The sequence below is a fragment of the Medicago sativa genome, chromosome 7, assembly GCF_051527215.1.
Source record: "Medicago sativa cultivar Bolivia chromosome 7, Bolivia_mono, whole genome shotgun sequence".
In the NCBI taxonomy this organism is placed as follows: Eukaryota; Viridiplantae; Streptophyta; class Magnoliopsida; order Fabales; family Fabaceae; genus Medicago; species Medicago sativa.
This window is the reverse complement of record NC_140755.1, coordinates 103,750,030-103,777,501: the sequence shown is the minus strand read 5'-3', so window position 1 is coordinate 103,777,501 and position 27,472 is coordinate 103,750,030. Positions and strand designations below refer to the sequence as shown.

Here is a 27,472-nt window from a genome sequence, read left to right as displayed (position 1 = left end):
GAGTCATTTTTAGTCGTTTTAGCCCTAGGGGCATTTTGGTCATTTCACACGAAATTTCGGCAGAGAGAGGTTACTTTAAAGTACCTCATTTAGGCCATCGGTTCGTTTTAGTCCGTTTTGTCAATTTTTAAATCGTTTCACTTTACGTTATTTTCCGGTTACCAATTTGAATTCATTTTATTTTATTTTTGAGTCCTAAATTTCTAAAATTTGCATTTTAGTCCATTTTTGTCCAAGTCATTAGTCCAGTACATGTGTCAGTTCCTCATTGGTCCAAGAGTTAGTTATGCCACGTGTCAGAGTCTTATTTGTCCACAAAAGTTTGTTACAAAAGTGTGCCACATGTCACGTTTATATTGGTCCAGCAGTCATACACAGCATCTATAAATAATCCAGTCACAGTCAATGGTCAAAATCACCATTCATTTTCTGCCAACTCAACAAACTCATTCCACTTTCTCTCTCCCAAGATTTTTCGATCAAAATCCCAAAAAAACTCAGAAAATCACATGAACACCATGAACATTCATCCACCTTCAAACCCTAACCGAATTTCTTGAACTCAAATCAACATCAATCCTTCAAATTCGTGTCAGTTTCATCATAATTTGATCAAATCCAGTAACAAATTCACAAAGATTAACTCGAATTCCAGAGATTCTCAGATTCCATAGGGAATCATCATCATCGAATCTCTCTCCTTCCTGCAATTCGAACCAAAAGGCGATCACAAGAAAGAGTTTGAGAGAAAAGAAGAAAACGGATTGAATTCGAAACCGAATTAGAGGAGAAGAAGATCGAAGAAACCAACACAAGAATCACAGCAAAATCTGAAATCCTAGGGTTCCGAGTCAAAAATCGAAGCATCAACGAAGCAGATCAAGAATCAAACAGTTCACAGAAGTCAAAAGAAGAAGAAGATTCGAAGAAGTTCATCCTCTCTTCCGTCCAGGTACCAAACCTTTCTTCCCGTTCTTTCTTCATTTTTCCTCTGCAAATCATGTCAGTTTACCTCATATCCATGCTGTTTCTTCACAAATCAACGTAGACAGGGGGTTTTAGGAGATCTTTCTCCAAAACGTCGTTTAAAAAGAATTTAAGAACAAAAACGTAGCGTTTAGCCTTTCCCCGATCTACGTTGATTCGTAAACTTTTTGAAGAAACGAGCCTCAGAATCGAAGAGAGGAGGTCGTGAGCGTCAAGAAAACGTAATTAGATTTCCGTTTAGGGTTCCGACGCGGCGGCGCCACCGCCGGCCACCGCGTCGGAGAAGTGAGGAAGATGACCGGCTTTAGGTCGGAGAAGAGAGAGTCTGCAGACTCTCTCTCTCTAAGAAGCTTTGTAGAGAGAGAAAGGAGTGAAGATTGTGAGGGTTTTCCCTTGAATTTTGCTTTTATACCTACCTCTGATCCCATGCATGTATGCCTACGATAATTCTGTGTACCTTGGCACATTTTGGACACTGGATCTTGGATCTGATCCAATTGGATCGATCTAATGGTCCCTGTGTCCCCTGGAAACCCAGTCTTTCTCTTAGGCTTGGGCTTGGGCTCTCACATTGTGGATTTCTTCTTTTTATGAAGTTCCTTGCTATTTCTACACTGTTTTTTGCTAGATACTCCACTATTGTGCTATAATTTCCTAAGAAAAGTCCCAAACAATTTTCCATTGTTTTTTCTTGATGATTTTCGATGGTTTCTTGATATTTCTTGCATAATGAGTACTGAAAATATGTGAAAAACATTTGTCTATTGTTAACTCATTTCCTTTCAATTCTTGATAAAATTTTGCTGAGAACTTGTAAAAAAAAAATCTTAGTGTGCCCTTATTGTAATTGTGTTGATGATTTAGATTTGTTCTATGTGATTTTTGTATGCTAAACATGGATAAAAAATGCATGATTAGTAGCTTATGATTTGTGTTACCTTGGTGCAATTTTGAAGAACTTTTGGTAAAGGGTTTGTTTCCTTTTCTTTTGCTTATAATAGTGGTTAATGATTGGGTATTTTGGAGACCTTGTTTAGTGTTTAAATCAAGGTATGTGGTGCTGTTTTGGGATGTGTGATATTTGGTTGCTTAGTTAGCAAGTTATTTGTCATTTTAATATGTGAATTGGTGTAAAATAGGCCTAAAAATGCTTCATAATCGCTTAGTTCAATGCTTCTCTCTAATCCTCATGATTAAAATTAAAATGAAACCTCTAAAATTGATTGAGATATGAGGGTTAGGAGTTATGTGTTGGCGTTGCTTTTGTGGTCAAGTTTTAGGAATGTTTTGCCTTGATTTTGGGTATTTTTCTATGCTTTGTGCTATAATGTCTTTCTTGCTTTATTTCTTGTGATATTGTCATGTGTTACTAACCATTTCATTTCATGTCTCATATTCTCCATAAGCATTCCCATTTCATTCCATATCTCATCTCTTTCTCCACTTTTATTTCTTGCATTTTAAGTTTCAATTTCATGCAAAAGTTAGAATGTAAACACTTAGGAGTTTTGTAATATTTCCCTTTATGCACTTTTTAATTTCTTGGCAAAGGGGCCATAGAATGTATCTAGGGTATGATGTAAAGGACAATGGACTCTAATGATGTACACCGACACAAGCACCGACACATGCACACACATCACTATATAGCTAGAATATGCATGTTTAGATGTATGCTTAGGATTGTATGTTTAGATGTATGTTTAGGCCTTATACTTAGAAAAATCATTTTCCCAAAAACTTGAACAAACTTCACTCAAACATTTTTCATAATAAACCTTGGGGTCAAAACCCCATTGAATTTTCCTTTTATTTTCTTAATCAAACTTCAATGAAAAGTAATCAAACTTTGACTTCTTTTGCAAAATGACTAATCGAACCTCACTCTTTTCATAATCTCATGCCTTTAAAGGCCTCTTTCTATTTTTCAAAATTCCAATTTTCAAACTTAAAATCAACCAACAAAAACAAAAACATTTTTGGAAGAGAACTACGGTGGATTTGATCCCTTAAACGGGTACGTAGGCAAGGAACAAAATTCCTTCAATTCAAATAAAATAAAAATTCAAACATTCTTCTCCCTCCAATTCTTCACTTAGAATACCTTTAGGCTTAATATCAATTTTCAAATAGCATTTAAAAATAAAGCGCGCGCGTAGAAATTAAAGACGGTTCCTATAGGATACTATAGTCGTTATGGGTGCCTAACACCTTCCCGTAGCGAAAACAACTCCCGGACCTCGATTCTCAAGGGTTTTGCTTACTTTTTCCCTTCCCAAGAAAAAATAAGATATCACCGGTTAAAAAGGTTCAAACGTAATCAATGTTTGACACCCGAAAACCAAGATAAAACAAACCATATTAGGGTTCCCACAAACTTAAAAGAAACATTTTTCTTTGTTAAATGAAATGCAATATCAAACATAGATATGCCTTTCAAAGGTGACAAATTGTTTTGGATTATCGCCCGTTTTTCAATGTATACCATACCGAAATTAGCGGTATGTCGATTTGTTTTACAAAACGGGTATGTGGGTTAGTTGTCCAATATTCATTCGTTGTTTTTGACACATTACCAAACTGGTTTGTAAAGGGACGTCATTCCGAACCTAACAGTATGATGATTAGTTGTCAAACACTCATTTGATGTCTGTGACACATTGTTGAACCGGACCTTCCAGTAAATTGATTATTTGTCAAATATTCATTGGTCGTTCGCAACGAATCCTGTACTTTTATTGTAAAGATCAGCCACCAATCAATGGTTGACAAATCATCCCGATTTTTGTTATTTAAGAGGAGAATCGGGGCACGGGAGTAACACACACATTATTTTCTCTTAAAACCCTGATTTAATTTGGCCTAGCGGCGCTTTCAAATCTGAAAGTAAATCGAGCAATTGTCATGTGTTATTTGATCCTGCCATGGCTCAACTTTCGGAGTTGTTGCTGTGTGATTAGAATGTCACGAGTTCAAGTTGTGGAATCAGCCTCCTGCAAATGTTTCACAGATGCAAAGCTGTCTACAATGGACTCACAATGAACCCTGCCATGGCGTGAGTTTTATAGCACCAGGTTGTCCATTTAATTATGTCTATTTGCTTCATTTTTGGGTGATTCTAGTCAAAATATGATTTGGTTTGCATCATTATGATAGATCTTTATACACTTCTTAATTTTTTTTTATGCAGTTCAATCATTGACTGATATCGTAACATAAACTGATTTTTTTTATGCAGTTCAACCATTTACTGATATCATAACATAAACTGATTTTCCTTTTTTTTTTATGCAGTTATACATCTATCTTGTTACATGTCACAGGGGATGTTAAAAAGTTTTAGAGCGAAGTTTCTATAGCATAAGGTCAAGGAAAATGGAGATGATACCTCTGCCATGAGATCTTTGGACAAGTTAAAAATCCTTATTATGCTGTGAGATACAAATCTGAAAAAGAAGTGCCAGAAGGGATCCGTGAGGGAACTTTGATTTCCTTTGTTGCGGAATTTGTAAATCATGTGCTTAATAACACGGACCTTTACAAGAAATGATGTGATGCATCCGGTCAGTCCGATGAAGCAGAATTTTCGGATGATGAGAAAGAGGCTGAGTACAAGAGACTGCAAAAACATTATAAAAGAGGTCGTAACAATCAAAATACCGATCGAGAGGATGGAAAACAACAGAAAGCAAGTTCCTCTAAAAGATGGTTCCATCCCTACAATGTCTGTTGCACTTGGTGGCTAGTGTTGCATAGATCAACAATCGAAAATGTCCCTGCACTCCAGCTTTGGCACTGTAAAATATCTGTTGTAGGTTCAATGTATTGGATATTGTAAAATTGTTTGGTTAAAATTGAGTTTGAAATGAAAGAAATTTTGTTTAGATGTCTTTGTTCTAAAATAAGTTGGATGTTGAATTCAATGTATTTTTTTTTTGGCTGATAAATTTAATTTAATGTAAATTTTTAACATAATATAAAGTTAGTTTTGATGACTTAAGGTTAAAAGGATATCCGAGGACAGCACAAAAAAAAAAAAAATAAAAGGGTATTTAGAGGTAAAATTAATCCTCTAGTGTCATGAACAGGAAGTGAAAGATTTATGCAAAATAGAAATGTCAATTTCTGATCACTCACTCTTTTGTAAAATGTGAAGGTGCACACAACTCATCGGTTAGGTCAAAAAGTGATTCTTAAAACTAACCAACATGCTTCAATGAACAATTCAAATCAAACTTTGATAAAAACGCAATTCAAATTCATGTTAACATTCAAGGTATTCACAAAAGTTGATTCCAACTATTGCATTTAAAAGAAAGGGTCTTAATCATGCAGATGTGTTTGATTCAACACAAATCTACTTCAATATATGCACATGGTCAACCAACTAAATTTAAGGCAAACTCAATTTCAACGGAATTGGTGCATTGCAACATTTGAGCAATACTAGACCAGAAATCACATATGCCGCACTATTGTCAAGGGGGTAAAAGAAATATTTAGATACTTGCAAGGAGGGAGTTTTTAGAGAATAATAAATATTTGTTGATTCACATCCGTAAATAGTGCAGCAAATCAGTTAAATTTTATCATGGTTTCTAATTAATTGTGATAGAATATCACCCCTCAACAAAAAAAATAAAAAAGGTGATAGAATCATTTGTATTTGTATTATCTACATGTATTATTTACATTCTACGTAGTCACTGCAATAGAATAAAAATAGAAATAAGGGTAAAACTCTCCATTCTCGTTACACTATATTCTCTCTCTCTCTCTCTCTCTCTCTCTCTCTCTCTTTCTCTACTTGTGATGTAGTTAGATGTCTCTACCTCCTTTAGAGGTGTAGGAGGTTCTGAGGATGCCAGTTTCGATTTTGCCTTCAACGATAGTAATTTATCTGATAGAATACTAATACTTCAAATTGAGTTCGATGCAATTGAAGATCATTCTAATGTCGTCGAAAGTTGTCCCACATTTGCAGATTGAGTTAATAAGTGGAAGAGGAGAAGAGAGGACGTCAAGAAAGAGAATGGTGGTATAAACTAATATTTCACTCCAAAACCCTAAACTTTGTAATTTTTTATTTTTCTATTTTGAGATACTAGAGGGAAAATTTATATGTATTTTTTCCTTACAAAAGTGAGAGATTGTGTAACTTAATGATGTTCATTATGTAGTCCTGCGTTGTTATGAAATTATTCATGGTGTTTTCTGATCCTTTCATTGTTTATATTGATTTCATCTTCTAGGGTTGGTAGGTATGCTATGAACCAAATGTTATTGTGATTCAATTGGTGTGGCTTCTTTGTTTATTTCATATTTCTCTACAAAATAGAGGGAATGAATTGAAATGTAAAACTCAGATCAAATGAACCATATTATAGGGTTCCTACAAACTGAAATTATTCATGGTGTTTTCTTATCCTTTCATTAATTGACAAATATTCATTTGTTGTTTGTGCCAACATATCTAAACTGGACCTTCCAGTAAATTGATTATTTGTCAAACATTCATTGGTTGTTCACAGTGAACAAATTGTCTCAATTTTGGCTATTTATGAGGAGAACTGGGACACCTGAGTATCACACGTATTTTTCTCTCTTAAAACCCTTGTTTACTTTGGCCCAACGACGCTTTTAAATCTGAAAATAAATTGAGCAATAGTCATGGGTTATTTGATTCTGCCATGGCCCATGGCTCAATGATCGGACTTGCTGCTGTATGATTAGAACGTCACGAGTTCAATATGATTTTGTTTGCCTAATTATGATAGGAGCCAAAGAAACCACAAAACATTGTTCTGTGCATAGATGTTTGCCTAAAAAGTGTCACTCTGCATGAGATTATTTTTTGAATACAATTTTTTTTTGTCATTGATATTTGCTCTCTCTTGTTTTTGGTGTCAGCTTTATTAAACGACCAACCCGATATGTGTGACTCTGCGCCATGTGAGCCTCCGGATGAAGTTGAAGAGTCCCACTCAGGTACTTTGATAACTCAAAAATTTCAAACCCCGTTTCTCAGTTATAAGGTTTTTTATTTTAAGAAATACCATAGTTCAAGTCATGGAGGCAACATCTTGCAGATGTAAAGCAAGGTTGCCTGCAGGCTACAGTAGACCCGCAGTTGGTTTGACCCTCACTTGAATCCAGCCATTGAGGAGCTTTTTAGCACCACGTTTCCCTATACTTGACCATGTTTATCAGACTCTTAACATTTGTAATACCTATTGTGCGGTTTGATAATCTTACTGATAATCACTGAAATTGCACCATTGGGCAAAAATTGTGAATCCTGCCTGTACAATGATTCTGCTGCTCGTGAGTCGACAATCTCGATTGCCAATTTAGGTGGTTCTGTATGACCCAACAAGATCTTAAGCTGAAAAACACTTTCTTTTTGCTTGCAAGACAAACTTATCCTTTCAATAAATGTCAAGTATCCAGTTCTGCTCAATGATTTGAGTTGGTTTATTATTAACATAGGTGACGATGAGGTTGCTTTCGACGATTTAAACCTGGACATGGAGGGTTTAAACCTGAACATGGATGATTGCTCTTCTGCTGTGCGAGTTAGGACTTTGCATATCAGTTCACTCATATTGGCTGCGAAAAGTCCTTTCTTCTACAAGGTAGATGTCTCTTCTTTATTGGATTGATTTGAATAATTTTGAAAAAACTATGTTTGCTTAACTGTGTATGTTTTGTAGCTGTTCTCCAATGACATGAGGGAACTCGAGCAGAGGCATGTTACTCTGAGAATTTTTGAATCAGGTCTAAAAATATAAGAAGTTTTTATATTATTTGCTTAATCATATTTGTTTTGTCTAATAGCTTGCTTACAAATGCTGATCCATTTGGCATGTTAAAGAGGAAGCTCCTCTCATGGAACTTTTGAATTTTATGTATAGCAATTCTCTGAACGTGACCTCACCACCTGTGTTATTGGACGTGCTGATGGCTGCGGAAAAATTCAAGGTTCCGTCGTGCATGAGATACTGCTGCAGGGTATTGCGGAACATACCCATGACACCCGAGTCTGCACTTCTATACCTTGAGCTTCTCTCCAGTGTCCTAATGGCTGATGCAGTTCAGCCATTGACTGATGCAGCCAAGCAATATCTTTCTAGCCGGTACAAAGATGTGACCGAGTAGGTTCTTTTCCCACTTTATTTGAATTACTGATCCGATCTTTGTTGTAAAGTCCTTAAAGCGGTATTTTTTTTTATAAATTATCACTTTATTTGAATTACTGACGCAAATGTAGTTTTGCCTTTGGCTGATAAGTTTCATTAATGACCAGGCATCAGGAAGAGCTCATGGGATTTGCCTCTAGCTGGAGTTGAGGCAATATTGTCTAGCGATGAGCTGCAGGTTGCATCTGAGGATGCAGTGTATAACTTCGTGCTGAAGTGGGCTCGAACCCAGTACCCAAAACTGGAAGAGAGGAGAGAAGTCCTCGGATCAAAGCTTGCCCGTTTCATCCGCTTTCCATACATGACATGCAGAAAGCTGAAGAAGGTCCTGACTTCGACCATGAAGTCGCTTCAAAGCTCATAACCGAAGCCCTATTTTTCGAGGCTGAGGTACCACACCGGAAACGGATACTAGCTGCCAATTCTGCTTCGTCGAGTTGTCTCTTTGAAGAGCGGTCATACACGTACCGCCCTGTTAAGATTGTGGAATTTGAACTTCCATGCCAGCAGTGCGTGGTCTACTTGGACTTGAAGCGGGAGGAGTGCGCAAACTTGTTCCCATCCGGTCGGCTATATTCCCAGGCATTCCACCTAGGTAGTCAACGGTTCTTCTTATCGGCGTACTGCAACATGGACCAGCAAAGCTCATTCCATTGCTTCGGCCTGTTCTTAGGAATGCAGGAGAAGGACTCTGTCAGCTTCTCCGTGGACTATGAATTTGCTGCTCGGTCGAGGCAAACCGAAGAATTTGTCAGAAAATATAAAAACAACTACACATTAATAGGGGGAAAGGCTGTGGGGTACAAAAACTTTTTTGCTACACCATGGACATCATTCATGGTGGAGGACAGCCTTTATTTTATTAACGGTGTTCTCCATCTTAGAGTTGAGCTCACCTGTAGAAACAGACATGATTACAACAGTAAATTTTGTCTTGTAGTTGATAGCTGTCTTTTCTGTAGCACTTTTTCTTATTTCCCTTTAACCCTCTGTAGAATCTATGATTTATGTTTTGATTTTTTTTTAGTCAAAATAAATTTAATTTTAGATTTTGTTATGAAGACTTAGAGTGAGATTTATGATCCTCTAAGTCTCTAACCTTGCTACAAGCAGTTTTGCCATAACTGTATTGTCTTTTACTCCCCTAGGCAACTTGTAATTAGACTGAGACTTGTTAAAATCTGGAGACTTTTTAACAGGACTATCCTTAACTATAACTGCAGAATGGACACATGAATCTTCCCTGCAAATACCCTAGGGATATATCTTATCACCTTCTGATGACAAGGAACTTTTTCCAACTTGGCTGTGACTTGAATTAATTCTCTTTGTCCTACCTCCCATTTCTGGTGGACCTTCTATTGTCTCACACAAAGTTGATACCCATGTACTGTACCTTCCAATTTCACTTGATTTCCCCTCAACAAAACACTTGATAAGTCCTTTCTCATCAGTCCTTTTCTGTTAAAAAATCCCGGTACCAATGTAAACTTCCTCAGCAAAATTATGAGGTGAATTTATTGTCTCCTTTAGCTTGAAGGAATCCAATGGATGTTGGCTAGGGTGAATTTCCTTGAGCTCTTTAATTGAGGAGTTATTATATCTCTTCAAGGGGTGAATTTCCTTGAGCTCTTTAATTGAGGAGTTATTATATCTCTTCAAGTCAATAAATCGTTTTGCATGAAAAAATGTTTCAATATCAACGCATAACTTGTCAACTATTGAATGTGTCTCTAGGAAAGCACTATCAATACCATCTTGAACTAGCTTCGTTTGTGTGCGCTCATCGAGAAGTATTAGCATGTAAAGGCGACCAGCATTATGCATAATAGAACGTAATTCGTGTTCATAGTCTTGTACTCCTCTGGCAAAATCATCACACAAATTCTCCAAAAGGATCCTTGCTTTTTTCTCATTTTCGAGATCTCTCAGAGTACCACGGAACAAATACTTCACTTCAGAATGCTCACTAGCCAGCTTCTGGTACAGGCATTCTGAACACTTTCTTAATCTCCTTTCATCTTCAATCTCTTCCTTGACGGATTGAGCTACAGCTTTGATCTTATTACGTTTTTTGTTCTTGTTAATAAATTTGTCTTCTGTTATTTCCTTCTTTAAGTTCTTATTCATTTCTTGTAGTAACTCTTTTACCTGTGCTTTGAGAACAATCTAGTTCCAATATCAGGGATTTCACTATTGCTATGTTTGACGCATGATGTTCTTCGAAACACCAGATACGGTTGAGAACCTCGACCAACTCTTGATGATTTTGGATAGCAGCTTAACTCTCCAATCCTACCCTTGAAGTTTAAAGAGCTTCTATAGTTCTATGATTTACATGATAATCTGGGGTAAACATGTCTAAATCAAATAAAATATTCATCTTGCTATATCGGATAAAAGGCTAAAGAATCATTCTAAAAACCATCATGGTTTACAAATTAAGGCACATATTTTCCTCAAATAAATTCTAATGTCTCAATAGATAACTTAGAAATTATATCAAGAAGTTAGTATCTATGCCACTTTGAAAATTGGAGATTTTTTTCAACAAGTATTGAAACAGTAACCACAAAACAAAAATTGTAAATAGAAAATGTTATTACTTTCTGATTCTTCACTTTTTCTTCAAATGATGAACACCAAATAAAAAGCATTTGAATTATATATAACATTCCTTAAATAATCCTCAGTAAAACAGTGGCTCTACAAATGCAAGAACTGTTTCCTTCATAAGCATAAAGTTTAATTTAATATTTTTAGGATAATTCACCAATCAGCTAGCACAAAAAACAACTATATTTGTGGAGTACAGAAACATAAAGAAGAAATTTATCATGGCAATCCTTGAATGGAAAAACTAAAGAAATGAGTTTGTATCTTCCTTCAAATTCGTACTTGGTCATAGAACTTCTCTAAATTCAAATGGAACCTATCTATGCATGTATATACTTACTTCCACTGAGCTACTGTCACTGGCAGGAGACACAAGCTGTAACCACAGCAAATGTTTCAACTGACCTAAGGTGCTTAACAACGGATGCTTGAACATGCCTTCTCAAGCCCCTAGGAGATACTGGCGAGCAAGGGACAGGTTATAACCAACCATAATTATGTCCTAAATTTCGATCGAGCTATTTAATAGAGCCTAAACCGTCTTTAAACCCGAACAAATACGATAACCTATGTGTCAGTTTGAGCTGGATTTATTTAAGACGAAATTGGATTGACCGGAAGTATATATATTTAATATTTTTTTCAACATAATATTTAAACTAAAAGGAAATATACTAATTCAATAAAGTAATAATATGTTATGTTATGGTCTATGTTGTTAGTTTGTTTGGGGATTTAAGTAACACTGAATGAGTTTTAGGCAGGTTTTGGGCTACACATCAATCAGGGTCAGAACATGCTCTAAAGCTCAAAGAGCACTTGGAAAGGTGCTTACGGACCACCCACAAAACGTCCTCACACTGACAAGAGCGGGAGTTGAACCCTTCTACACTTTTCAGACATCTTAAATTGAACCCACCAAAAGTATATTTCAAATTTTTTTTGCTGCATAATTATTGGATTGTCATATTTATTCAAGTACCCTTCTACACTTTTCTCGGACAACTTAATTGAAATGAGATTATATATGTAAATTGTGTTTAGATCAGTTCTTTCTTGGTGAAGAATATGATGTTTCTTGGTTGGACTTATTTTGTGCTCAAGATATTTGGTAATTAGAAACATCTTAACAGGCACATATAACTAAACTAACATATACGTGTGTCTATAAAATTACACATTAATTTTAGATAAATTTCTCTTAACAGGTAATGAACATAACTCTAATATTCATCCATCTAACCATGTAAAATTACAATGTGATTCTATTCTACAAAAGGTTAATTCTAGAATTAGAATGAAATATATATGTAGCCCCTTAGAATTTAATCAAAAAGAGCTTTTACTAGGCTTAGAGCGAGATTTATGATCCTCTAACCTTGCTTCAAGCAGTTTTGCCATAAATGTATTGTCTTTTACTCCCCTAGGCAATTTGTTAGTAGACTGAGACATGTTGAAATCGGGTAAAAACAATGTTTTTTTCGACTGTTTAACAGGACTACCCTTAACTGTAACTGCAGAATGGACACATGCATCTTCCCTGCAAATACTCTCAGGATATACCTTATCACCTTCTGATGACAAAGAACTGTTTCCAACTAACTGTTCAAGGCTGTGACATGAATTAATTCCCTTGGTCCTGCACCTATCATTTTCTGGTGGACTTTGTACGGTCTCACACAAAGTTGATTCTCTAGGAGCATTTAATAGATCTCTGCTGTACCTTCCAATTTCACTTGATTTCCCCTCAACAAAGCACTTGTTAAGTCTGTTCTCCGCAGTCCTTTTCTGTTCAAACTTGTTGGTACCAACGGAAGCTTCCTCGGCAAAATTATGAGGTGAATTTATTGTCTCCTTTAGTTGAAAGGAATCCAATGAAGGTAGGCAAGGGTGAATTTCCTTGACTTCTTTAATGGAGGGGAAATTATATCTCTTCAAGTCAATAGATCTTTTTGTAAGAAGAAATGTTTCAATATCAACACGTAACTTGTCAACTATTGAATGTGTCTCTAGGAGATCACTACCAATACCATCTTGAACTTGCTTCATTTGTGTGCGCTCGTCAAGCCAAGCCTCTGAAATGTGAAGTATTAGCCTATCAAGGCTATCACCATTAATGCGATCCTTATCCGCACTATTATGCATAATAGAACGTAATTCATGTTCATAATCTCTTACTCCTTTGGCAAAATCATCACACAAATTCTCCAAAAGGATCCTTTCTTTTTTTTCTCTTTCGAGATCTCTCAGAGTACCACGTAACAAAGACTTCACTTCATAAAGCTCACTAGCCAGCTTCTGATACAGGCTTTCTGAATGCTTTCTTAACCTCCTTTCATCTTCAATCTCTTCCTTGACTGATTGAACTACAGCTTTGATCTTTTCATGCTCTTTGTTCTTGTTAACAAGTTTGTCTTCTGTTATTTTCTTCATTAAGCTCTCCATTTCCTGCTTATTCATTTTCTTTTCTTGTAGTAACTCTTTTACCTGTGTTTGAGAAAGATCTAGTTCCACTATCAGAGCTTTCACTATTGCTATATTCGACGCATCCTGTTCTTCAAGACGCCGGCTACGTTTGAGAACCTTGACTAACTCTCTGGATGACTCTTGTGTAACCTGTTTTACGAAAAATAACACATTCATCTTTTTATACCGGATGAAAGGGTAAAAGTATCATTTTAAAAACCATCTAGTTTACATACACTTTTAAAGCCATTCATTAAAAATGCCTCAGAAGGATCATCGACGATAAATCCCTCATGGAGATTTTCCTCAAATCAATTTTAATGCTTCATATCTTTGTTCAAATTCGTATTTACATGTTCATTCATTCATATTTATTTTTTTGATGACTTCACTTGTTAAAAATCATAAACTTCTTGAGATTCAAATGGAATCTATGTATTTTACTTACTTCCATTGAGCTAAGGCAATTAGAAGGGGACACAGACTGTAGAGCCGAACAATTTCTGTCGACTGATTTACCGTGCTGAACAACTGATGCTTGAACACGTCTTCTCGAGTCTCTAGCAGATGCTGGCTGTATTGCGGAACAAAGTCAGAACCAGCAGTTGAAATTCAAAATATATATAAAAATGTCATCAAACATTAGTTTACAAAATGCTTCAAACATAATCCTGACTTTAGGAATTAATGTTTGAATTGAAAGTCTTTCAGCTATCAATAAAGGAAGAACACAATTATATGGACATTGGATATAAGATAGTACGTCAGCTCTCTTCATAAGGCGCTCGTTATCATAATTCATAATGTAACCTATTCAAATTTATTTCATTCTTTAACATCAACATTAGGGATAGTTAATTCGAAAAGGTTCAGAAAAAAATTCCTCTGATGAAAAATCAAGGAGCAGATCAACTTCATAATGTAAACTATGAAATTATAATGTTATTCATACAAATCTACATGACCCTCTTAATTGATATATAGAACTACAAGCCAAACCAAAGTCACCAACTTTTAAAGCTGAAACAGAAATTTCCAATTATAGGCATCTGAAAACAAAACAGTATACAAAAAGATAAGAAGAAATTTAGTACATAAATAATTTTACCAAAAATGTCATTAAAAAAAAAATTAATTGAAAATGGATACAAAACAAGAAAAGTACCTGGTGAGAGGGACTACTATGACTATGAGGAGGCTCATGGTGGTGGGAGTGAAATTCCCAGAGTTTAGCACAGAGATTTCTTGCAGAGAGTGTTTTTGAAGTGGGAAAGTTGAGAAACTCTTGTTGATGAGAAGTAGGGGTGTTCATTGTTCTAAACTGCATTGGAACTGAACCACATTAATGGATACAATTCAGTTTTTAAAACCACTTTAAAAAAAACTGGTTAATTTTTCAAACCAGTTCTAGTTCGGTTTAGAACCGGTTCAGAACCGGTTTACAGTTTTGAACCGGTTTATTTATTTTGAACCGGTTTCGAACCGGTTTATAGTTTTAAACCGGTTTACTTATTTTTAACCGGTTTTGAACCAGATTTTTTTTGAACTAGTTTTCAAACTGGATTTTAGTTTTAAACTGGTTTACTTATTTTTAACCGGTTTTGAACCAGATTTTTTTTGAACTGGATTTTAGTCATTGTTTTTTTTTAAAAAACCCATTTTTTTAGTGACACTAGTAAAAATATTGGTTTTCAGTTATTATAATTTATTTGTGATTGTGACTTATTTTGTTCAAAAACAGATTATACGCAAAAGCTAGAAACATTATGACTTATTTGTTCAAAAACAGATTATACGCAAATGGTTCACAAATTATGTTTCAATTTTCAATTTTCAACTAAATGGTTCTCTGTTATTATTTTGAACTTTTTTTGTCCTGCACGAAGCATTTCTCCAGAAGCATTTTAGATTACCAACATAGAACATAGTCAATGGTAAAGATTCATTCATACAAACAGACAAAAGATCACAAAAAACTGAAAGGAAACTATAAGAAGAGCAAAAGCTTGCCACTTGAACAACTTAACTCCAAAGGAACATCCCAGACACTTAAAAAATAAATCTCCATAACACTGTAACAGATACTCTACTAATAGTAAAATAGAACAATATCCCCTCCTACATAAATGTCAAATTAAAATTGCTGAATCCTGCCAATAACAAAAATCCTATGTGGATAACAAAAATCCAAACTTGCGAATCGCCAAAGTATTGGCGTTGTGAATCGCCAAAGTTGAAAAATCCCGCTTCAAAGGTTCCAGCTGCAGAGACAAGCGTATCACTGTATTGCATAAACTGATTTGGAGCAATAGTAGTAAAAGTGTCCTGTTTACAGAAAGTGGGCATGGAACAAAAGAAGAAAGTAGACAACATTAGCATTAGCAGCTTATTATGGTTCAAAACATTCTAAGTCAGACAAATGACCAGATTCAATTTGATCAACTAACTATAGTCAGAGCCAGAATATAGAAACATGTTGTTCAAGCTCTGAACTCTGTTTTTGACATGATGGCATTATTGCTAACTTCAATTCAATTTTGCATTCTCTCTCCAATTCTCTAATTTAGTGATTCTACAAACATGTTGACTGGACCAAGCACATGGGATATGAAATTATGAAATTGTAACGTAACAGACAAATTAAATTCGAAACCGTCCTCCTCCAATATTTGTTATAGCACATAATCCCCATCACGAAATAGGTATTAATAACTTAATAATAAAACATGATTGAGGGATCCTAATGATCTTGTCATCAGCTATGGTTGTCTCTAAATCACAGACACAAAATGAACTAAGAAACTACGTCCTGTTTCCGTATGGTCAGTCACTTGGTCTTAAGACGTCAAACCTCAGGAAACATTAATTCTTGTGCTAACTATACAATATCTACTCAATCTAATCAAACGTTTCCTTTTGTACATGAACAAACCAACACTAATAACTGCACTAATCTCTGCATGTTACAGAACTGCACTAATCTCTGCATGTTACAGAACTGAACAAAAATACTTTAGAACAAATGAAAAGGCCAAACTTCATGTGTTAAGTAAATAAACTATGATTACGCTTGGTAAAATTGAGCATGACATAAAACAAAAGGGCAATGCATTTTTATTATTTTGAAAAAGGTGGAACCAAAGAGAAAAGAAAAGAACAAACTGTGAGCTGTCCTATTGCAAACATTGATTCATCTTATGTAAACCACAAACATGATTCACCAACTAATGATACTCAAAAACTTTACAAAGCCAACATTGCTAATCTTAAGGATGCTGCAACACCATCTTAAAATTCACTTTGCAAACATGATTCATCTTATGTAAACCACAAACATGATTCACCAACTAATGATACTCAAAAACTTTACAAAGCCAACATTGCTAATCTTAAGGATGCTGCAACACCATCTTAAAATTCACTTTGCAAACATGATTCATCTTATGTAAACCACAAACATGATTCACCAACTAATGATACTCAAAAACTTTACAAAGCCAACATTGCTAATCTTAAGGATGCTGCAACACCATCTTAAAATTCACTTTACAAACATGATTCATCTTATGTAAACCACAAACATGATTCACCAACTAATGATACTCAAACTTTACAAAAACAAATAGGAGACTAGACATTTGACACCGCGTAGATTTTGAGGAAAGCGTAATTTGGTTCTAAACAAATAGGTGAAACCGCCCCTTGTTTTGCTCTGCTTGTATTTACATAAGCCCCTCGTTTAGTTCTTAACTCCTACTTTTAAATCACCACTCAACTTTCCCATATATATGAATGAATCAACACTAACCCATCAGCACAAATCACAACAATTACTTACACTTTTACCATATCATATATTAAAAAAATATCAGATTCAACAAAGGTCCAACAATACAATAAAATGAGTGCAGCAACAAGAGCATGGATAGTGGCATCAAGTATAGGAGCAGTGGAGGCATTAAAAGATCAATGTAACATATAATCAATTTGATAAGTAACATATAATCAATTTTTCTCATGTTCTGCTATAATCAATGTAAATTTACAACAACATAATTTTATCAATACAAGAAGAACAAAAATACAACAACCTTTTTGTATGAAACCCAGAAATCGAAATAATACAACAAAGGGTCAAGATCAACACCAGTGTTATCTTTGTGGATTTGAAATCGAAAATTAACATTTCAAAGAGACCCAGAAATCGAAAAGCTATAAGCATAAGCATAACAACTAGAAATTGAAAATTCTATACAAAAAAGAACAAAACCACAGTAGAATGAGCATATCTGTGACGAGAGTACGAAGACGAGGGAGAAGAGTACGAAAATGGGTTCGTCTGAATTTGGGTTAGGGATCGATTTGTGATTTGGGATCGATTTGGGGCTAGGGATCGATTTGTGATTTGGGATCGATTTTGTGAATACGATCGCAAGCTTTTGCCATGGGATCGATTTTGTGAATACGAAATACGATTGCAAACTTTCAAAAGAGGTTGATTTTGTGATATTTAGAAAAACCGGTTCATAAACTTAAACCGGTTCAAAACTGGTTTTAAACTGAACTTAAATTGGTATTTAAAAAATGGTTCAGTTCAAAACTTTATTAAGTGGTTCAGATAAAATATGGTTCAGATACAGTTCAGTTAGTAGTTTGGTTCAGTTAACTGGATATTTTGAACACCCCTAATGAGAAGAAGGAAAGTCAACAAGTCTCCAAGTGGGTGGTGGTGTTGAACTTGAAGACCTTCCTCTTCCTCCTCTCTTCTCCAAAAGTTTCAACTTTTCCACCATTATTCCTTCTTCCCTTTTCTCCATACATTTTTCTCTTCTTTCCATCTTCAACTTGAAATTTTGAACTTCAATTGTTGAAAAACATTAAAGTGTTTTGTGTTTGAAACTTGAGAGTGCCGTGTGTGTGTCAACAAGAAGAAAGAATATTAACCTGTTAAGTAAGTTACAAAGTCAGCTTTCTTCTCACATAGCCACATCAACAGTTCTTCATTGTGGGGTCCATTTATATTGAGTCTTGGGCCCTGTCTTTCCCAATCACCTTAATATTTCTTGTCCTTTTGTCTTGTCTCCTCGCTAAATTATTTGTTTCTTTCTCATTTTTTTTTACTTTTCACCAAGATTTAAATACCGAAAAAATAGGAGATGTATCTAATATTTATATTACAAATAATATACATTAATTATTTAATAAAATGGGAAAAAAATGATTTTTTGCTTATATATGAAACGAGACGAAATGCTTTCATCTAGAACATACCATTGTATTGTGTATAATAATTTGATTTATAACAATAAAAGAAAAGTATAAAATCACAAATCTCGATCAAAGTCTCTATATCAAAATCTAAAATTAAATTTAAAAAATTATACATATAGTATCTCATTGTATTAAATATGATACATTATCCAAGAGTACTTGGATGAGATGACAATAGATCTCTTTTAGCTTAACCAAGATCTTTGATTCGAATAAAGTCATAGAAATACAACAATGTCAAATCTCTTGATCTCACCTGACTCGAGAGATTAGTCTCTATATATACGCACAGAGGAATCCCGATTCACACACGAAAAATAGACTGCATTCTAATTCAAATCTTCATGGTTAAATAGACTCTTGATTGATTTAAATTACATTGTATGCAGTCGATATAAGTGAAGTATTAGCAACATTTGCTCTACTATTTTTTACATGGTAAAATTCATGTAGATTTATACTACTCCCTCCATCTCATAATACTTGACACAGTTGACCTGATTACGCATGTCAATGCATAACTTTGAGCTTAAATATCTTGAATAATATTTTAGAAAAAATTATGAAAATTTGATATTTTGAAAATACTCATCGAGACGAATCTAACGACATCTTATATGATATTATTTATCTTTGTATATTAGTAGAAAAATACGGTCAAAATTAATTAGGTCAAAATTGCACATTTTTAAATGGGTCATCTATTGCGGGACGGAGGGAGTATAATTTTATGTCGGTAAGCATTCTAAAAATGGTGTGAAATTGCATCCAATAAAAAATAATGTTAAATAAAGAGTGTTATTAACACCTTTCTTCGAGACACATATAGGTGTTCATAAAATAATCGCAAAACTTTGATAATACTATGTCACATCTGCTTAAAGAAAACTCTACATATACATCTGATCTAACAACAGAACGCAACTCTTGGATGAATTGTTTGAACTTCATCATATTGGCTTTGAAAGGCAAACAAAAAAGGCCATTAACCAGTTCTATTTTTCAGGTGGAAAGAAAAGAAAAGGAGGGTAAAATTAAAAAGCCTAAAGTTCAGAGGTCAAGATTTGAATTTGTTTTCATGCTAGGGTAACCTAAGCTCCCCCTATGGATATGCTATGAGCATTGTTTGTTTGTTCAAGAATATATGCATCTCATTATGACTATTACTACTTACCTGACTAAAGGAAGATTTGAAGGGTGTTTATGTTTTTAACTAGAAGATTGAAAGAGTGTTGGTAAAATTAAGCACGCGACATATTGAATTATGGGACGGCACAAGTGGCCGTGATAAATATTGTGGCACGTTGCTTCACCAAGAAAGAATCCAAGTAGATAGATTTGTGGTCCATCTTCCCTCTCATCACATTCACATGTCATGCCTTGGAATTTATTCATGGACTTTTATCTCTAAAGGAGACATAGGAATGATAGGATTGGCTAAAAATAATCGGTTATTGGTATCACTCCTATAGTAGAAGTTAATTGAAGAGCAAAAGCATCTCCATTAATCATTACAATTGAATGATTCTAAGAAGAATAAAACCAAAACTTCCTTTCACATACTTCAATATTAGGGGTTTTTGCATAATTGAAGATGTTATGGCAAGTTTCATGAGGTATCATTTTCAAAAAAAAGATTTATAGGGAAATCATAAAAGCAATGAAAATGTTAATTTCATCATTTTATACATTCTGATTTTTTTTACCAACAAAAAAAATTAATGGGTGTTCATACATCCATTACAAAATGGCTATGGTCAAGAGATAATTAGTAGTCCCATAGTTAAACTATCTTATTCTTTGAACTTTTTTTCTACCAACGATAATAAGAATGGGAAAAAGGATTATGATTGTTATATGCATGGAGAAATACTAACAAGTGTTCTTAGGATACTTGATAAGAAACCTAAAGAAGAAATTTTGTCTTGGGATTAGTGCATTCAACATATTAAAACTTTAAAAAGTATTTTTTTCATACATGAAACTTACAAATTACTTCTATTTTAGAATCCTTAACAAGTGTCTGAGGGTATTTGTTGGCAAGACTCGTATGTATGTAAAATATACTAGATTTTCTCCCTTTCTTTCATATAGCCTACATGGACTATAAAAACATACTCCCTCTGGTCAGATTTATAAGCAAAACACAATTTTTTAGATTCATTAAATAACTAATGTATTTGGTCTATAAATGTGACTAGATACATTAATTATTCCATGAATCTAAAAAGTTGTTTTTTTGCTTATAAATGTGACCGGATGGAGTATGTCTCTCTAACCGACATTTGTCCTTCAGTCCTTCGAGGAGGCTTGTTGTTCGTCTTGGAGAGAGCGCTCAACTGTCGTCGTGCTTCTTAGACTGAGTCAACGCGCCTATTTAATGTGCGTCTATATGTTATCTAGGAACATGAGAATAAAGGTATCTTTATAAAAAGTGAAAACAATTTTTAAAAGTATTTTAGGTAGGAACTTTTGAAATATGAAATAGTTTTTTCCTCTAAGTTCTCTCCATTGGAGATATTCACAATTGAGGTGTGTTTGACGATAAATGTGGGTAAATCTTTCAAACTTAAATTCAAACATTGATTTGTCGTATTTGTCGATGTCTAACCCCTTCCACTATATCCACTATTGTTGGCCGAGTATGAAGCAATTTTTTAGTAGGATTAGGCACGTTATGTTGGTTGGTTGATTGGCAAATCTGAATTCATCGTGTGTTTTAGGAAGCAATAACGTTGCGGATGAATTGACAAATTTGACTTGTGATTCTACACCATCAAAATTTAAAACTTCACACTAGTATTATCATGGAAAATTATCCTTCTAAACTTATTATGTATTTTTGAATTGAATTACTAAAAAGCAAGAGGTAAAAACTTGAAAAACAGAGTGTAGTATACTCTACTGGACTACAACAAAAGAGAATAAGGACTGAATTACATAATAGTCCCAAAGCATGGGAATAAAATGTTGCTAAATTTGATCTGAATTTCCCAGAAGAATCTCCACCGTCCATCAAGTTCTGATTACACTATATAAACTACCACTAATCATAGAGTAGTTTTTTTTTTTCTTCTCTTTTTTTCACTGTTACCTGCTGATATTGCTATTCCTCTGTGCAACCAAACAGCATAAGAATCCTGAACCCGCTAATCCTTTATTTCCCGCCGCTAATTCTCTCACTCCATTCCATTCCTTCAACGCCGTCGTTTTGGGTGATGAAGTAGACGACGTCGTTGTGGACCCTTCTTCATCCACTGATGACTCCGCATAACTGTTATCATTATCGCAAGTATCGCTTGAAACTTCTTCTCCGGCCACCGTAACCTCCTTCGGTTTCTGTTCCAACAACTTTTTCCGGCGGTGTTTTATCTTCTCTCCCATTAAGTCATGGTAACCTATCGCTGAGATTTTCTCCAGTGCCGGAAAACCTGAACCGTCTACCACCATTGCTCCTATGTTCAATATACCGCAGAAACTCCCCGACGGCCGGCGTATTTGAACTGCACTGAAACAAGGAGTTCTGTTGCCGGAGTCGGCGGAGGAGGATGAAAGGATGTTGCTGATTAAGAATCTGACAGTACCGACTAAGTGATCACGAAAAGTACCGACGGCGTAGATTGCAACAGAGACGCCGGAAGTTTCGCTGGCGAGAAACTCCGGTGTGATACGAAAGAGAAATTTGTCGTTCCATGTAGGGTTCTGACCTCCGATTTTGTCGACTCGTGTTCGGAGCTTGGTGGAAGAATCGATCCACGTGAGTGCGTAGGTTTGAAAGTTTCGCCGTGGTGATGACGGTGGTTTCAAACCTTGTGCTGAGATCAAGTTGATCTCTAATACTAGTTGCGTCTTCGCCGGTGACTTCACCGGAGACGCCATCGCTGTTCTTTCTTTCTCTCTCTCTCTGGAGCCTTACCGATTCATCTTTGTTCAATTTCCGGTGAGATGAATCAAGAAAGGATCAACGGTAGTGATTACGGAGGAAGAAAGAACTCGAGAGAAAGAAAAGGGAGGGGTCTCGGTTATGAAAAAGAGTGGGACCTACGTATTATCTATTTTCATAGGTGTAAGTTATAACCGTTAGAGTGTTAATGTGAATATTAGCTGTAATTAGTGAAAGTAGTTTCGTTTTATTGCTAGTTAACACCATGTTAACTCAAAACCAACAAACTAACCATTTTGACAGCTACTATACAGTTAAAGATTTCAAGTTAGATACTATGGTATCAACTCAATAAAAAAAACAAGAAAGGCATTTGAATTTATTAAAAAAAAACAAAACAAAAAAAGACAAAGGCATTTGATTCATTTTTTCGTTATATGCATTTGCCTCTCAGGTTATTGATAAAATAAGAAAGGTATTTATACTTTTGTTCTTAGTTTTATTTTAAGTCTTGAAGAGAATGGATCACACTGTTGATTTTCTTGATGTGCATTTATCCAAATTATCATCTAGATTCATGTTTTTCAAAAAAGAAGGGAGCGCTAATGTTGGGATTTTAACATTTTATTTTTGGAACCGTTGTATTCAGTTGTAGCAAATGCAATTTCGCAACCAAATGTTCAACCCTGCTTCTTGACATGCACTAACCCTTGAGTAAAAAAAGATATAAAAATTTGATGTATACTGACTTAGATTAATTGGATCACCAACATCGAATTTGATTTTGTTTATCGTAAATCATGTCAATGGGTCAATTTAAAATGTGTTGATTTGTGGATTAGATCCAAATGTTTATGTTTTTTTTTTTTAGTTCAACGACAACGACAGAAGATAAACATATTAATTTGGCTAACTTGTATTCCTTGAGTGCGAGTTGAGACTTAAAAAGCTAAAGAAAATTAAAAGAGAAATTTTGTAACAAAATCGACTTTTGTTGACCGAACCATGTGGAGAAGGATGTGTTACTAATTTACATCTTAACGTTTTTAGCCACATTTACATTAATATGTATTTGTCTTCACATAAAATTAGGTTTAATATTATTTTGTTCTCTCTATTTTTACTTACTCACGAAATTGATGTCGTCTTTATTTTAAAAGGGAAATGTTAAAGAGTGTCCTTGGAACATTGGATAAGAGGATAAAAATAAATACTCCCTCCGTTTCAAAATGAATGTCGCTTTAGCCAATTGCACACAGATTAAAGAATAGAATGAAATAATTATTAAACATAACATTTTTACTAAACTGCCCTTACTTTATAAGAAAAAGACAAACTTAAAGTTGCATTGAAAATTGTGTGAGATAAAAGTTGAAGTATTTATTGAGGGTAAAGTTGGAAGAAAAAAATTAAAGTTGTATTGGAAATGTAAAGTAACATTCATTTTGAAACAAATTTTTTTGGCTAAAGTGACACTCATTTTGAAACGGAGGGAGTATATTATATTGAAAAATGTTCAAAAGTGATGAATTTAATTTTTTTAAAAGTCAAAATGTTGTTGAATCCAATGTCATTGTGCTACTTTTGGTTTTCTTAACCCACTTGTTAGTATAACCCATTTTAAAATCACTCAGTTTTGGTCTCTCTTTCATATTTTTTTTAACTTAAAAATGGTTATATATCATATAAAAATTGAAAATTATAGGAGGGTTTCGGGTAATTTCATAGTCGGGTATAATACTACGTCTGATAAGGACCAATATGTTATCTTTCTTTGGTGAATCTTGTTTGTAATAAATTGGTCCTTTAGGTGATGGCCAATGTGTAGGTATAAATAACCATCCTGTTATCGTTTTTTTGGAGGTTATTACACAAATTGATGTTTTCAATCTTTGATTGAAGAGAGTTAAAATTGCTCTTTTAAGTTCTTGGATGAACCAAATCTAAATCCTTATCAAGAGTATCTTATTCTTGTGACGGATCAGCGATTCGATCTTATTGTTCATCTTGAATGTGGCGATCGTTCTTCTCACTTCTCATCTAATTCCATTTTGAATGTTTACTTTCTATTCTTAGTTTAGTCAATTTTCATAGATTTTCTATCATTTTCCTTCATCTTCTATCACAACTCAAAATATTTACACTTAGGTCAAAGATCCTTTGTATAGTGAATCTTTATTGAATCCACATCAACATCATCGGATCGTATGACACATCATATTTAAAGTACGTCTCGTATGAAAAATGTATCAAAATTAGGTAACTTTAAAATAGAAAGATCAAAACTACAATTAAACCATAAAATTATAAATATCTTTTATCCATAATGTTTATTATTATTTTTTATGTGATGTTTATTATTGTCGCAAAATAAGAGATAAGATAAAAGGTAAAACCCAAACCTCCCTCCATTAATTCAATCAGACACACAAAAGATAAAAACCAGCAAATATATATTCAAATAATAGCTCTACTGACTACCAACATCATTGGACAATGGAAGCTGGTGGTTCCAATCCAAAGCTTGATAATAAAAACCTTAATTAGTAAGCGAGTATGATTGCATGTAAACAAAATTGGATAGTGTTATTCTAATCTTAAGATGCTACCTATTTTTTACTCATCTTTTTGTTTTGATATGTCCATGAAGAATTTTCAAATAATCAACTCTTATTTTGCTCTTGGTATTTTGTCTTCAGTCACGTCGCGGCTTTTGTTGTTACACTACGTTCATAAAATAACATAATAATTTGGAAAATAAAATACCATATGACATAAGTTAAAATTGATTTAAGTAAATTATGAATTTATATGAATTGATTGCTTAACAACATTATCCCGTGGCCTCTATAAATGGTTCCTTAGTCCTTATTACTAGCTACACTAGAATAAATAGTATTGCAATGGGCAATGAAAAACGTAGCCTTTCAAATTCAATTATCTTGCTCTTAATTTTTCTTACTTTGGTTTCTAGTGCAAATGGTGGAGACACTGTGGTTTATTGGGGTCAAAACGAGAGAGAAGGTTCATTGACCGAAACATGTAACACTGGACTATACAAAATTGTGAACATAGCATTTCTATCAATATTTGGTAGTGGTCGTAAACCTCAACTCAATCTAGCAGGTCACTGTGACCCCACATCAAACAATGGTTGCAAGAGTTTGAGCATAGACATAAAAAATTGCCAAAAGAAAGGCATCAAAATCATGCTTTCAATTGGTGGTGGTGTCAATGGTTACTCTTTATCATCCAATGAAGATGCTAGAAACGTTGGAGATTACATATGGAACAATTTCTTAGGAGGGACATCAAAATCAAGACCATTAGGTGATGTTGTGTTGGATGGTGTAGATTTTGACATTGAAGTTGGTAGTGGTGAAGTTTTTTATAGTGAGCTTGCAAGAACACTGTCTCAACATAGAGGGACCAAAAAAGTGTACTTAACAGCTGCACCTCAATGTCCTTTTCCTGATCAACATCTCAAAGGGGCATTATCAACAGGGCTATTTGACTATGTTTGGGTTCAATTTTATAACAATGGTCCTTGTCAAATTGAAGCTAGTAACCTCAAAAACTTCCAAAAATCTTGGAATCAATGGGTTTCGACTATTAAGGTTAGTAAGATTTATGTTGGAGTTCCTGCCTCGCCATCAGCTGCTACTGCTAGTAGTGGTTATGTGCCATCACAAGTACTTATAAGTAAAGTGTTGCCTTTTGTTAAAAGATCAAGAAAGTATGGAGGTGTGATGCTTTGGGATAGGTTTGCTGATAAGCAAAATGGATACTCTAGGGACATTAAGGCATCTGTTTGAGCTTTAGTTACAACCATGTTTGAGATTTTCTTTACTTTGGTTAATCTGTATCCATAAATAAATGCAAGTCGTTGTAATGAGTTTAGACTGTTGAGTTAATTAATAAAGTTTTATTTCCCTTAATTGAACATTGATCTTGTTCCATTCATGTGTGACATTTATTTGTGATAGCTAAATGTTAATCATGCAATTATCTTTTGTGGCTTCTTTATGAGTTTGGACTATCATGTTTGTAGTGACTTTTGTTTATCATGGATGGAATTATCTTTTGTGGCTTCTTTATGTACTGTTTTGTTGGACTATCCTTTTTGTGGTGTCAAGTTATTAGAACTTTTTTCTTCAAAAAAAAAAAGTTATTAGAACTTTAATTGTGCAGTTTTTTTTTATCGTGCCAAATTATAATATAAGATGACTGCATGTATTCAAAAACAACCACCATATGCTTAATGTTGCGGTACTTGACGGTTGCTAGAATAACTGTTACTATTGTAGCGTTAAACCCTAATCCCTTATTTTTGAAAGTATCAAAATCTCGTCGGTTGTTGCCGAGTCCAATTATCATTTTGTTTTGCGTAAGTTAGTCGTCATTTACGACACTACTCCCTCCGTCCCAAATTATAAGCAAAATAAACTCATTTTCTTTATCCAAAGGAAAATTAAATGCAAAGTGCATCCAATTTGCACTCTCTTTCATTTTCTCAATAACCAATAACCAATGAAGATTTTTTTTACATCTTCATATAAAACTTATTTCAAGGATAACACAAGAAACTATGTTGCAAACGTATGTTTTGGTTTTCTTAATAAGTGTGATTTATTTATTTTTTTGCTTATAATATGGGACGAAGGGAGTATTCTTTAAGCATTTTCTTTGTTTCCCGTAAATTTTGTGTAGCTTAATGAATGATAAATGTGCAATTATTAAATTTATGTGTGGATCAATGAGTGGTAGGCGTGCAATCATTAAATTTTATGTGGCTCAATGAATGGTAGACGTACGATCGTTGAATTTTTTGTAGTTCAATAAAGTAGTATGTCTATTAGCGTACACGTTTAAACATTGTGAGACACAATGATAAATATGCTTAGGGTCATGTTAACTTGTGCCCTTAGGGCATATGTTAAGCAACCCAAAGTAGAAATTATTTCTTAAATTTTGTGCATTCAATTAGTTAAAAGTCAAAAGGTTAAATTCAAATACATTAATTACAACAAAACGTTTCTATTGTTACTTC

At 34.3% G+C, this 27,472-nt stretch overlaps 4 protein-coding genes, 1 long non-coding RNA gene and 1 pseudogene across 6 annotated transcripts; 2 read left to right on the top strand and 4 right to left on the bottom strand.

The window, feature by feature from the left end:
- The first annotated feature begins 5,764 nt into the window (after positions 1 to 5,764).
- LOC146911632 (BTB/POZ domain-containing protein POB1-like) lies at positions 5,765 to 9,295 on the top strand (annotated as a pseudogene). Its single transcript, XR_015018880.1, has 6 exons — positions 5,765 to 6,025; positions 6,898 to 6,975; positions 7,477 to 7,622; positions 7,701 to 7,764; positions 7,862 to 8,141; positions 8,294 to 9,295. The product of XR_015018880.1 is annotated as a BTB/POZ domain-containing protein POB1-like (transcript).
- Positions 9,203 to 10,316, bottom strand: LOC146911631 (uncharacterized protein At5g41620-like). The gene has a single exon (XM_085726216.1). It carries the CDS (start codon positions 10,314 to 10,316, stop codon positions 9,651 to 9,653), a length of 666 nt encoding a protein of 221 aa, XP_085582342.1. The 3' UTR covers positions 9,203 to 9,650.
- Positions 10,317 to 11,986: 1,670 nt separating this feature from the next.
- On the bottom strand, positions 11,987 to 18,221 carry LOC146911629 (uncharacterized protein At5g41620-like). The gene is made up of 4 exons (XM_085726218.1): positions 17,965 to 18,221; positions 14,434 to 14,567; positions 13,717 to 13,842; positions 11,987 to 13,418 (listed from the first exon to the last, which is right to left on the bottom strand). The coding sequence occupies exons 1-4, from the start codon at positions 18,104 to 18,106 to the stop codon at positions 12,132 to 12,134; spliced, it is 1,689 nt and encodes a 562-aa protein (XP_085582344.1). The 5' UTR covers positions 18,107 to 18,221; the 3' UTR covers positions 11,987 to 12,131.
- On the bottom strand, positions 15,157 to 17,741 carry LOC146911630 (uncharacterized). Its single transcript, XR_015018881.1, has 2 exons — positions 17,360 to 17,741; positions 15,157 to 15,593 (listed from the first exon to the last, which is right to left on the bottom strand). It is a non-coding gene; the product is annotated as an uncharacterized LOC146911630 (long non-coding RNA).
- Positions 18,222 to 21,360: 3,139 nt separating the features above from the next.
- LOC146911628 (Calcium-dependent lipid-binding (CaLB domain) family protein) lies at positions 21,361 to 22,724 on the bottom strand. The gene has a single exon (XM_085725974.1). The coding sequence runs from the start codon at positions 22,416 to 22,418 to the stop codon at positions 21,630 to 21,632; it is 789 nt and encodes a 262-aa protein (XP_085582100.1). The 5' UTR covers positions 22,419 to 22,724; the 3' UTR covers positions 21,361 to 21,629.
- Positions 22,725 to 25,308: 2,584 nt separating this feature from the next.
- LOC146911627 (hevamine-A-like) lies at positions 25,309 to 26,365 on the top strand. The gene has a single exon (XM_085725972.1). The coding sequence runs from the start codon at positions 25,326 to 25,328 to the stop codon at positions 26,235 to 26,237; it is 912 nt and encodes a 303-aa protein (XP_085582098.1). The 5' UTR covers positions 25,309 to 25,325; the 3' UTR covers positions 26,238 to 26,365.
- The last annotated feature ends 1,107 nt before the right edge of the window (positions 26,366 to 27,472 follow it).